The sequence below is a fragment of the Balearica regulorum genome, chromosome 3, assembly GCF_011004875.1.
Source record: "Balearica regulorum gibbericeps isolate bBalReg1 chromosome 3, bBalReg1.pri, whole genome shotgun sequence".
NCBI classification, from domain to species: domain Eukaryota; kingdom Metazoa; phylum Chordata; class Aves; order Gruiformes; family Gruidae; genus Balearica; species Balearica regulorum.
The window spans coordinates 107,497,780-107,509,527 of record NC_046186.1 but is presented as its reverse complement, the minus strand read 5'-3'; the positions used below and the strand labels follow the sequence as shown (position 1 = coordinate 107,509,527).

General features: G+C 47.9%; 1 protein-coding gene across 2 annotated transcripts in view; it reads right to left on the bottom strand.

The window, feature by feature from the left end:
- Nucleotides 1–2,050: 2,050 nt before the first annotated feature.
- COQ8A (coenzyme Q8A) overlaps nt 2,051–11,748 on the bottom strand; it is a 47,701-nt gene continuing 38,003 nt past the window's right edge. For both annotated transcript variants that reach the window (XM_075749404.1, XM_075749405.1), the window contains exons 8-15: nt 11,402–11,542; nt 10,111–10,192; nt 8,625–8,718; nt 7,624–7,765; nt 5,614–5,721; nt 4,807–4,872; nt 3,940–4,026; nt 2,051–3,447 (exon numbers count right to left, since the gene is read on the bottom strand). In XM_075749404.1, coding sequence (XP_075605519.1) covers nt 3,154–3,447; nt 3,940–4,026; nt 4,807–4,872; nt 5,614–5,721; nt 7,624–7,765; nt 8,625–8,718; nt 10,111–10,192; nt 11,402–11,542 — 1,014 coding nt within the window. In that variant the 3' untranslated portion in view covers nt 2,051–3,153. The remainder of the gene's footprint in view (nt 3,448–3,939; nt 4,027–4,806; nt 4,873–5,613; nt 5,722–7,623; nt 7,766–8,624; nt 8,719–10,110; nt 10,193–11,401; nt 11,543–11,748) is intronic.

The window sequence follows — 11,748 nt, the reverse complement described above, 5'->3', positions numbered from 1 at the left end:
AAAATGATTACTTTCTCAGCCCCCCCACTCTAGCTTACATAGATTTAAGCCCATTGGCTCATCCCTTTTAGGCCACTGCAGGTCCCTCCTAGCTGCTGTAGCTCTGTGAAATACCATCTGTTTCCTGTGCTCTTTTACACTCACTGCTGTATTTCTGATTTCCCAGGGTTCCAGTTGCACCATCACAGCTGTGAAGGTCTTGGGAAATAGGCCTTCTACTGTCAAGGGATTTGGACATTAGAAAAGCAGAAAGTGAACTGCATGTTAGGCTTCCTGTTGAGCTCCTCATTTTCGATTTTGATGCAGCAGCCAGGTTGACTAAAGAAACAAGGTAGGAAAATCACTGCTACTACATGTAGCCTGAATCCTGATTCGTTAGAATGGAAAACCCTGTTTTCAGAGAAGCAGATTTAACTTCCTGCTTGCCCTGTGGAACAAACAACTGTTTTCTGCAAGAGGATTTTTCTAGAACGTAGAAGCTTGCTACAGCACAGAAATGTTTATATCCTCAACCTACATGTGTAGTTCAAGCAAATGCCCTAGCTGGTACAGAATAAGCAGCTGTGATCAAGTGTTCTTGCTCACTGTAAAACATCATGACTGTTTTGACTTGAAGCCAGAGCACAGTGTCTCCAGCTCACCTTTTCTCCACAGCTGTTACACTGACATGCAATTCCTCATGTCATAAATCTCTATGGACAAAACTATAGAAGTTATTAATGCTTTTAGAACATACACAAAAGGCCAAGAGAATTAGGGACTGAGAGCTCTAATTAGCTCTCTTAATAAAGAAACATCTTCTACTTTGCCCTTTAGGCAAATGCAAAACAACTCCATTTGTTCAGCTTGATGTTATTATTAAACATCCTCTCTCCCAAGGGAAGGGAAATGTGTGCCGAGAGTTAAACACTCATGCCCCAGCATGGTATATAAAACATACCAATCTCACCTTGTTGTGCTCACTGGAAAAGTGAACTGTAATGCTCTTCCAGTTATTTTGCCTTTTTTTTTTTTTGCAAGTTCTCTGAACATACTGGCTGAGTCTTCAGGTTCAGAAATTCTGCTCTGAAGCTCACCTAACCCAATTCCCTTGTCAGCATTTTATACTTTGTTCTTTAACCTTTAACATAAACATTTAACATCTTTAACATCTGAATTCCACTGGTTTTACAAACTGCAAGGTCTAGATCCAAAGGAGGAAAACTAAACTATGCCTATCCAAACCCAGAACAACAAGGAAAGTTACTCTATCAGTGTGCAAAGTTAAACAGCTTAATGCAAATCTATATTACTTCACTGAACAGCAGAGTTCACTCTTCTCAAAGGGTTACTTTTAGCTGAACTAAACAGTACTGGATCTTTCTCAAGTGTTAAATGAAACAGTTTATATATTTATGATTTGGGAATAAAGATAATACAATAACCTGTTCTCCTATTTCTCAGAGGTCCCTCTTGAGAGGGATCATTTATTCACTTACCTGTTCTTTACCTCTGGAAGTGTCAGCAGCCTGGATTTCTTACGTACTGAAGTTTAAGATCATACCACCTCTGCATTCCTGGGCTGTGTTAGCTGAGTAGGACCAGCTGAGCCTGCTGCTAAATACCTGGCACTTGCCAGATAAGGATATCTGCCCGGCTAGCACCAGGTAAGCATCAACTCCAACAGCCACTCTTTCTTCACAAGTGGAGGAAAGGCAAAAAGACCTGTGTCCAGGAGACTAGTAACAGAGTGATTAAAACAAAGGAAAACAAGTCAATTACTAGGGGTTTTCATGGCCAGACTGATGTTCAGGCTGATCCCCTCTGGCTTCTGGTAAACTTGTCACTGTTAGCACTAGTGACACAGCTGCAATGGAAACAAGAAGGAATAAACAGGCCATAGCTAGGTGGCTTTACGAAGGTAGCAGCAATTCTTTGAGCAAACTGCAACAAGAGGAAACGTGGAAGTTTCTCATTCTGCTCAACTCCTGTTTATCCCACAAAACAGGACGTGGTTTGCTTGGCTATTCATTACCAAACTAGAAGATTTAAAAAAAACTGCAGGCAGAAGGCCCACTGCACAAGCACTTTTTTATTGAAATCAGGAAGTCATACAGGTACAGGCGTTGTACAAAAATCTAAGAAAGTAAATTTCCTAGCTTGACTCCAATAGTTTAAAACTGTGCATCTGGTTTTAAATGTGTGACATTTCAGCAAAAGCTTGAAATGCTGCTGAGAGACATTACATGTTTGTCTGCCTTGCCCTAAGTTCTGCATTACAGGAAAAGAGACAGACTAGGTTCTTGGTTAGGAGTCTAGCAAGCAATTGGTGTCAGAGTTGTAGCTTATCTAACTTGCCCTCAGGAAAGCCAATGCCTACCAAACAGTGAAGAATCCCACTATTTGTGCTCTGATATAGCTCTGTTGATTGCGTATTTACTCCCAGAACTGAGAGGGGTTGTGTGAGTGTACGTGTGTGTTTAAAAGAGACTGGCACTCAATTCTCAGACTTTTAAAATATTTCCTATGGTTAGCTTGCAAGCCAAGAAGAGGCAGAAAGCATAAAACTTCACCCTATGTACACACACACACCCCTTGCATTATATCAATGTCAGTAAAATGCAGGAGGGTTCTTAGACTGCCACCACTTGACTTACAAAAATGGGGGGGAAGTGCTGAATGTGTCTGTGGTAGGGTACACCTTGGTATTTCATTGTATAATTCACAGTACGAAAACTACTAGAACTCCACCTTAGCATGAAAGAGGGAAGTTTTTTAAAAAAACACTATTTTTGGACAATTACAAAGAGATTTCAGTATTAAATTCTGCTCTTGTCCTCCTCCTACTCGTTATAAAACCCAATCAATACACAGCCACCATCACAATGTTAAAAATGCATTCAAGGTAGTCAGCTGGTGCCTTGAAACAGTACAGAAGTGCTCAAGAAGATACTTTTCCTGCAAGCTGCGGACTGTACTGACAATCAGTGTAGGACAGACACAGCATGAAAGAACAGCTTTGTCCTTATGAAATGCACACTTGGCTTCCAGGGCACAGGCTGCTGCATCTCAAGAGGATGGAGAGCTGGGGTGCAACACATGGGAGGCTAGAACGCTCTCTGCAAGGCTCAGATGAACTGTGCCCTCAGAACAAGACGTGTTAGTTCATTCTTACTACTCCTCTGGCTTCTTGCCCCTACTGCTCCAATATTTGCTATATGCCTCCTGGAACATGTTTTTGCAGGGAATTTTGGCCTTCAGTTTGGTGCAGATAAGAAAAGAACCCCCCATCTTCCGATGAAGAGAGTAGGTCTCCTCTGGTGGAGGTACAAGCCGATGTTTCAGCATGACTGGGATTAAACCATGGATCTTTTCAGTGGTGCTTTGGTTGCCAAAATCAAAAGGTTCCTCAGACGCAAAAGCCTCTCCCAGGATGAGGACGGCATTTAAGTGGGCATCTTCCATTTCCTGCCCAAAAGGAAAGAGGCATAAGTAACATCACTAGCCATTTTAACCAACAGGAAGGAAAAGGAGACATGTTAGCATTTCTAACAGCAGCAGCACAGGAGAAAGACCTAGCTGTACCCACAACAAAGGTAACCTCCAGCCCCCAGCAAGACTGATGAACATTTGGTTAACAGAGTTTCAAGCAACTAAACCTTCCGGAAGACCATCTGCAAGTCATGAAATTTCAGAAGTCATCACCACCTGCAGGGTCTTGCTGGCGCACAGAAGGAAGGACAGTGGGTTTAGGGCTAGCTGTGTCATCATTATTGTTCCTGTTCCCCAAAGGAAGTGAGAAAACAAAAGCCAAAACCATTTTTGCTCTCCTCCCTCATCCTTATCAACAGGGCTTTCAAGGTGATTTTGGCTTTTACCACATCAAGAAACCTGGGTAGGACCACAGACCCTCAAACTTATCTCTAGCCACCACTAAAATCAGACCCTTCTGCTCCATACCTTGACTTCATAGCCAGTGAGGAATTTCATTTCAATGGACTTCCTCAGTACTCTCTCTCTGTCCATGTCAGCAGCTGCCTTGATGACCTGAATAGGAAAAACACTTTCAGGAGAGCTAGGGGATGACTGAAAAATGTTTTGAGTACAGGACTACTACAGAGGCTACAGGTACACATGCTGCCCGCTCCCTTCCTTGCCTCTGCCCTCATCTTCAGGGGTCTGCATGTTCGCCAGTTTAAAAGCTACTGGCAAAGAGAGACAGCTGCTGGCTCTCCAAAGCTCTTCCCTGTGGGGCTACACATAGCCCAGAGAATGTAAGGGACATTAAAAAAAGCTTCATGAATCAATCAGGCCCTCCCCCAACAAAACAGTAAAGCCAACTGTGAGAAGCTTTAGGTGACATCTGCTGGCCCCTGCGGCTCAATTTATCAAGTGCAGAACATGGTGATTATGAAGGAAGCACATACAACTTCACATTAAATTTGTAAGTCTGTAAGCATGCTAGAAATCACAGGAAGAGACTGAACAGGACAAGCAAATTCCTGCATACCCACATGTAAAAATCACTGAATTGAGTGCTTTGATATGCTCTGCTGCCCCAGTCTCCCAGGAAGCAACGTTACAGTTCACCACATTTGTCATCTAATTTAAACATCCAAACTCAAATAGCCAGAGACTTGCAGCAGACATGCAGAAGGCCACAGTAAGGGATGGAGCAGGACCAGAGATCTCTTTCTTGCCTCCAGCCCTGCTTCCCTCCACACCAGAGTTGATTCAAGTACAAAGTGATACAGCTAACAAAGCAGAATTTTGCAAATACTCCAAGCCCCTCAGTGCAGCACTCTAGGGCACAGTGCAAGTCCTCACCTCTATGTAGACATCTGTGAACTTCTCATCAAACCCTCGTGTTGCTCCGAAGTCCAACAGGGCCACCTGGAAATGGACAAACCTATCTGTATTACAGTGTCAACCACTCAAGTAGAGCCAGACCTTAAAATGACTCTGGATGTCTTCAGGAAGCTCAGCTGGCTGGAGAGTCTTTCCACTGCAGCTCGGCTTCCCCCAGCTCCTTTATTTCCTGACAGCAGCACAAACATTCACACTAGTACAGGGCAGAGGAGATATGGCCTATGCTCACATTGTCACACCTGCTCAGCTGGTAAGTCCTCTCAGGCTTTCTGCATGGGGACAGAGCAGCACAGACCTCAGGGATGAACAAGCAATTCTATCTGACCTGCAGGGCACAAGCAGCCAAACCAACAAGCAGGACATCTGCAGTTGCTTCCCCAGGCACTCTTATCTTCAGCACACCACAAAACAAGAGCATTCAAGTAAAGAGTCCTTGGCTCAGGAGTGCCCTGGTAGAGCACTGCCAGCTGCAACTTCCCACTGACCAGCTTCAAAACAGATCCCAGGCTAAGGAAGTAGCTGTGACTGGATCTAAGGCCAAAGACAGGCAGCCAGCCAGGGTGACAGGCGCCCTGCTCTCCCACCCCAGATCCCATTAGAACAAGTGGCAGACAGACAGGTTTCAGCTGTCCTGCCTGCCCAAGGCTCAAGGACAGGAATCAGAGAATCTCAGTAAGGACTCATTAAATTCTGGGAGTGGGGAATAATCAAAAGCTGGTGAAAACCAGCTCTTGCAGAGGCAGAACAGCAGCTGCTTGGGCTTACCTTGTGCAACTGTGGGTCATAGAAGAAGTTTGACCAGTTTGGGTCAGTCTGCATGTACCTGAACTCAAACAGCTCCCGCAGACACAGGACCAGGATGTTGTGACAGATCTTGAAAAGCAAGGAGAGAAAGAAGCAAGTCAGGAGGGCAGCAAGGCCTGGTCACACATGTAATCTACAGCAGGCATAAGCAAACTGGGAACACATCACCACACTGGCAGGAACTACCTGCTTCATGCTGCAAAACTCCTGGAGAGGTGAGAGAGCACCTCTCAGCAACTCCCTGCCCCTGGGAACATCCTCAGCAGACAGCCCAGGTGCCATGCAAGTTTTACATCAGCCTGAGCTGTAGTTTGTATCAGCCCCTGGATGTGCCTCCAGAGAGGCTTGCTACCCTGTATCTAGCAGCTGAGAACAGCAGGATTCAGGGGTCATCCAACCGCATCTGCTACTTGTGTCCTGGTCCTGCCTTTTACCTTCCCAGCTTTGACTACGCAGTTGGTTGTTGCTTTGAGAGCAAAGGAACATCTTCACAGTGCAAAGAAGTATCCAGAAGTAGAGGTGGGGGAGCCCAGCAGAGCATTACAGCCTAGCGGGGTGGAAAGTCCTGCAGGACCCTAGCCAAAATGAAGCCCATGCAGCTCAGAGGAAATGAGATGCGGTTCCAGGGCATTTTAAGTTAAAGGCCCAAAGAAGCTAAAGAGTCTGGTCCTTTAAAGCTGCCAAACAACATACAGAGCTAGGTTCAGACCCATTACTGAGCCCTGTGGGTCTTCATTAGATACACCACCGCGTACTCCTCGGCCAAGTCTTTTGCTGGGCTGAGCACTCACCCACCTTGAGGGAAAAGCACAAGACTCACACCTTGGGACTGACAGGCATGGGGGAAGCAAGAGTAGCAGTCCCTGAAGAACCTACTGCTGAATTACATATTACAGCAGAGCTTTTCCGTGAGGATACGTAAGCTGGAGCCTGTTCAGCAGAAGAACTGCCAGCCTCATTCTGCCCCACTTCAGCTTCTGCAAAGCAGAGTGAAACATCATATCCAAGAGGGAGGGAGGAGAGCACCAAATGCCAGCCAGACCCTACTACAGGACACTGCCATTTGGGTCAGAAGGCAGTGGGTCAGCCAGGCCAGTCACTTACAGGAAAGCAGGGCTGCTCCTGCAGCAGCACCCCACCTCACAGCCTTTTAAAAGCAGTACTGATGATACAGCAGCTCATCAGAGGGGACAAGCCCTAACAACAGACAGCTCAGGGGTCACAGGCAGCCAGCTCTGGCAACAGCTTCAAGTCCATACGGTGCTGAGATCTGTTTATCTAGAGGAACATACTCTGCCCTCTTCCCTAGTGACCTGCTAACAGCTGACAGCTCACACCAAGACACAACCCACCCCCCCCCCCCCAAAAAAAATCCAAATACCAGGACAGTTATTTCTGCCACTAGAGCAGCTGCTTGTCCCACCACAGCACTCCAATCCCTTGCTATATTCAGCACTACCGCCTACCCATTCCCGCATCCCCCCTCCTGTTTACTGAGAGGTACTTTTCCAGCAGCCCTGTGCAGCACAGGTCAGTCCCACAAGAGGAGATAACACCCAAACACTTGCAGAAGGGCAGGAGATGATTCTGCACTCCTGCCCAAAAGAGCAACTGCAAAACAAGACCCCTCTCCCCTAGCTGACAATCCCTCCCAGTGTTAAGGTCAGAGAAAAACAGGGCATCTGGGAGTAACACAGCTAGGCCACCTCCCCTTCAGCCACCTTTGCCATCCAGCCCCTCCCTGCTGAATGCTGGCACCTGCAAGGCCTAGACTAGCCTGAGGAGACTGCAACATCACTGCCAGATTCCCTACGCAGAGATCTGAGAGGCTCCAGACAGTCCCTGACTCCAGCCCTGCTTTGCACTGCTCAGGGTTTGCCTTTTCACAAAGCATCCCCTGATCTACCAGTCACCAGGCAGGCCAAGCACACTGCTCTGAGCGAGGGGAGAAGGAAGACCACCCCACAGTACCTCATTTCGGATCTCCTGGCTCAGCCCTACAGCTTGATCCAAGGGGAAGCCTGACACCAGCTCTGTGGTCAGGACATGCTTGCTGCACAGCTCATCCACTACTCTTGGGACATAAAAGAAGGGGTGGTCTTTCAGCAGCTCCCTGGGGGACAGAGAAAGGAGAGGAAAAGGTTAGAAGCCCTGAGAACAGCCGGGCCTCTCCGCAACGCCCCACGCAGCACAGACGCCTTCACGCCACCTCTCCCCACGCCCAGGCTGAGGCTGTCAGGAGACATTTTCCTCAGCAGTTACAGTAGGGATCAAGTCACCAGAAATCACGCCAGTGACTTACAGCTGCTGCCAGCTCCTGAGGTCACATCTCCTGCCAGAGCAGTGATATCAGGAGGGCTCCAGGCTGGTACCTCAAGGGCCACTGGGCTCTTTTGCTTACTTTGCTCCAGGGCCAGACTACTCACATGGAAGAAACAGGCCTTTTCCAAGAAGAGCAATGCCACAGAGGGACAGGAGGGACATCCAGCCTCCAGCAGCTCTCCCTCATCCAGCCTTCAGGTAAAAACAACCTGGACCCCACTGCTACAGCAAGCCAGGGGAGCAGGCAGTGCTGGTGGTGTTAACTGCTGTAAGAGCACTGAACTGAAAAACCTCCTAAAGGATGGGAGAAGCTTACAACGGGCTGACGTAGGAGTACACAAAACAGCACTGCAACCTGGCCTCAAGAGCTACTGCAGTACCCTCACATGTGGTAAAACAGGCTCACACAGAAGTAGAGAGGATATGTTATCACGTTTTAGCTGACTGAAAATATACCTGGCTGAGACAAGGTGGCAATTCGAGGGGACAGCTCAGGCCACAAACACACCCTTCCCCCATGCCACATATCAGGGCATGGCATTCATCTCCCCACTGTCCCTGAAGTTAAGCAACCTCTCCTGCATTACACACCCAGACACACACAGACACACACAGATGGGAGGGAGTTGAAGGCAATGGTGTGAACATACTGGAATTTCCTTGCACAGGCAGCTTCTCTCTGGTAGTCACACTCCAGGGCCAGCTCTCTGCTCAGGACTTCAATCAAATGCTCAGGGAACAAACCTGGAAGTCAAACAGCAGAGAGTAGGTTTAGAAAAAAGGAGCCCCTCAGGCCAAGCTTTCCAGAGCTGCAGCTGAAGAGCAACCTTGCTATCCAGCCAACTCTGAGCTGAAGAGTACAAGAGACCCCAGAGCACCAAAGCGTATTTCCAACTAGATACAGGTTCTGTGGGTAATCCCAGGCCAAGGCTACGCAGCTGCTCCTAAAGCAAGGTACATCCACACCCTTCTTGTACAGCAGGGTTCTGTCCTCCCCCAGCTCCCACGCCACAGCCCAAGCTATTCCTGGTGGTGCTATGGCTGTGCAGACAGACAAACCAAGGAACAGAAGCACCCAAACACTAGCCTGGGCAAAAGCAGCAAAAAAAAAAAAGGCTCCAAACCATATCTGCCTACACCTGGGAGCAGGCACTGCCAGGAAGAAACAGTCAGCATGACTAAGGGAACTGCAGCAGCACATAGCCAGGACCTGAGTTGCCAAGTTCGGTCTTCTCAGACATTGAATTGGAAAACCAATCTACTTGGGCCAGACACTGCTGGGACAGCAGCAGCCTCTGGAGGGCCCTGCCCAGCCACCACAGAGAACAGTCCTGGGTTTTGTCAGCACCCAGCCTGATTTTAAAGCTGTATGTGTACAGTTGCATTAGGATTTACAGCTGCTGCAGGTAGATATTTGGAAAAAGGAATAGCAAGTCCTCCGTTCCCTGTGGGAAAAGGGACTTATCCGTGTGCTGGGGCACTGAGCAAGCTCCAAGTCTGAAAGTTCTCCACCTCTCCAAATTCTGACTGGGAAGAACAGAGAACAACTAGGAAGAGCAGAGATTGGCAGGCAGGAAACATGGAGAAGAATGAGTTCTGCCAGATGTACCAGAAAATAGCAGGGACAAAGCAAGACTACCTAACCTGAACACTGCCCATGCTTCATGCCTAGAAAACCATCAAAGGTGAGTGTACCCAAACACTTTATACTTTGCCAAGAGTCCCTATGGGTCCTTCACTATAAAGAACACAGAGACAAGTGCGCATTACTCAGGCAGGTACATGTATATACATGGCCAGGAAAAAACAAAACACAGGTACACTTCCCACCCCACTGAGTGGGCACTGGAGCAGACACATGCCCAGCAAAGGCAGTGGCAGCTCTGCAGCAGGAAAGGGGAGCAGAGGATGGCCCTGCACCTGCTGCCCACATCCACTACCTCTCCTGCCTTCTGCAGGAGATCTGCTCCTGGGCAGACTCAGCAATTCTTAAGCCCTTTTCACTGTTTCCTTGAGGCTGTTTCCTCCTTCCAGTCTATGGAGAGAAGCGTGCAACGCGCTGCTTGAAGGAGGTTGGCAGAACTCAACACATGCCAGCGGGAACATGGGGCCTGTCAAGGGTCTCTGTCTTTTTACCTTCAGGGAGAATATTGCTCATGCTCAGGACAGTCATCAGGTTGTTAACATCACTGTTGATGCTCTGGGCAACTCCGGGGTACTGCAGGACAGAACAGAGAGGGCAGTGTTGAGACTAGATGACCCAGTTGTAGAGAGCAAAATAAAAATGCCTTCCAGCTCAATATCCACTGACATCCCCCCCCCGGCCCCCAACACAGCCACCTACAGCTTGGCCACGAACCAGGGCATACCTCAGTGACACACCCCTCCTCTAAAAGTTTATTTAAAGCCTAGCATCTAAAACAGGAGACAGGCTAAGACATAGCTCCTTAAGACCAGAATGGCCTGTTCAGGTTCTCTGACGAGGACTCTTCCAACACATGAAAGGTTCTCAGACACATGAATCTCAGGACAGAGGTGACAGTCGGTCATTTCCCTACCACAGCTGATGGGACATGCCACTGATAGCCCCAGAGCGTTTCATCTACAGCAGGCAGGGCAAGCAATAAGGACCCAGCCCAGTCCTGGCAAAAGGTACCTCCTTTTCTTTCTCACCTTGTCTGTCAAGAAGGGAACCAGCCTATACTGCTGTGGGACAGAATGTGTGCTGATGCTACAGAGTTAACTTTCCATTGCTTTTACCTTGGCCTAACTTCAGAGAGTACTTTGCACACAAACGGCTTGAGAAGATGATACCAGTACCCATCCATACTGCTCCTGAAGTCTCCCCACTTTACAAAAAACACCAACCAGATGACCAACTTTGCCTGGGACCCTGCTCAGTCAGCAAGGGATCTCACTCCTTTGGATTATAAACCATGTTGTACACAGGACAGACTTAATTTTCACAAGAAGCTGGGAGGGGACACAGTCAGGACAGCTGACCCAAACTAGTCAAAGGGGTATTCCATACCATATGATGTCATACTCAGTATATAAGGGGAGGAGCTGGCTGGGGAGGAGGGGTTGCTGCTCAGGGACAGGCTGGGCATTGAGCTCTGGCCAGTGAGCAAATGGTATTGTGTATCACCTGCTTTGTATATTCTTTTATTAGTATCATTGTTATTTTCCTCTCCCTTTGCTGTCCCAGTAAACTGTCCTTATCCCAACCCACAAGTTTTACCTTTTTCTTCTGATCCTCCTCTCCATCCCACCAGAGAAGGGAAGAGCAAGCGAGGGGCCATGTGGTGCTTAGTTGCCCACTGGGGCTAAACCATGCCGGCTATGTCTAGCAGTAAACATACTTATGCAGCTCCCATGCCCTTCTATGGGGCACAGACAAGAGACAAGGCTGGTCTGTAAAGCCCACCTGGATTTTCATGGCAACTTCTTTCCCATTTTTCAAGCGTGCCAGGTGAACCTGACCAATTGAAGCAGCAGCAAAGGGGCGTTCTTCGAAGGACTCCAGTTGATCTCTCCAGTTGGGGCCAAGATCGTTGTTCAGAGTTTTCTACAAATAGAAAGCATCAGGATATGGGAAGCAAAGATTTAAGATTTTCATTATTGGAAAACACATTCCTCTAAGGCAACTCACACAGCCTATAGCAGTTCTGAGTACCTATACCCTGCTTTCTAGATTATCCTCCCTTCCACATCATTGCACAGCATCGCAAGTAACAGTCCAGCCAGCAGTGCTCCCCCAGCATTAAAGAGATG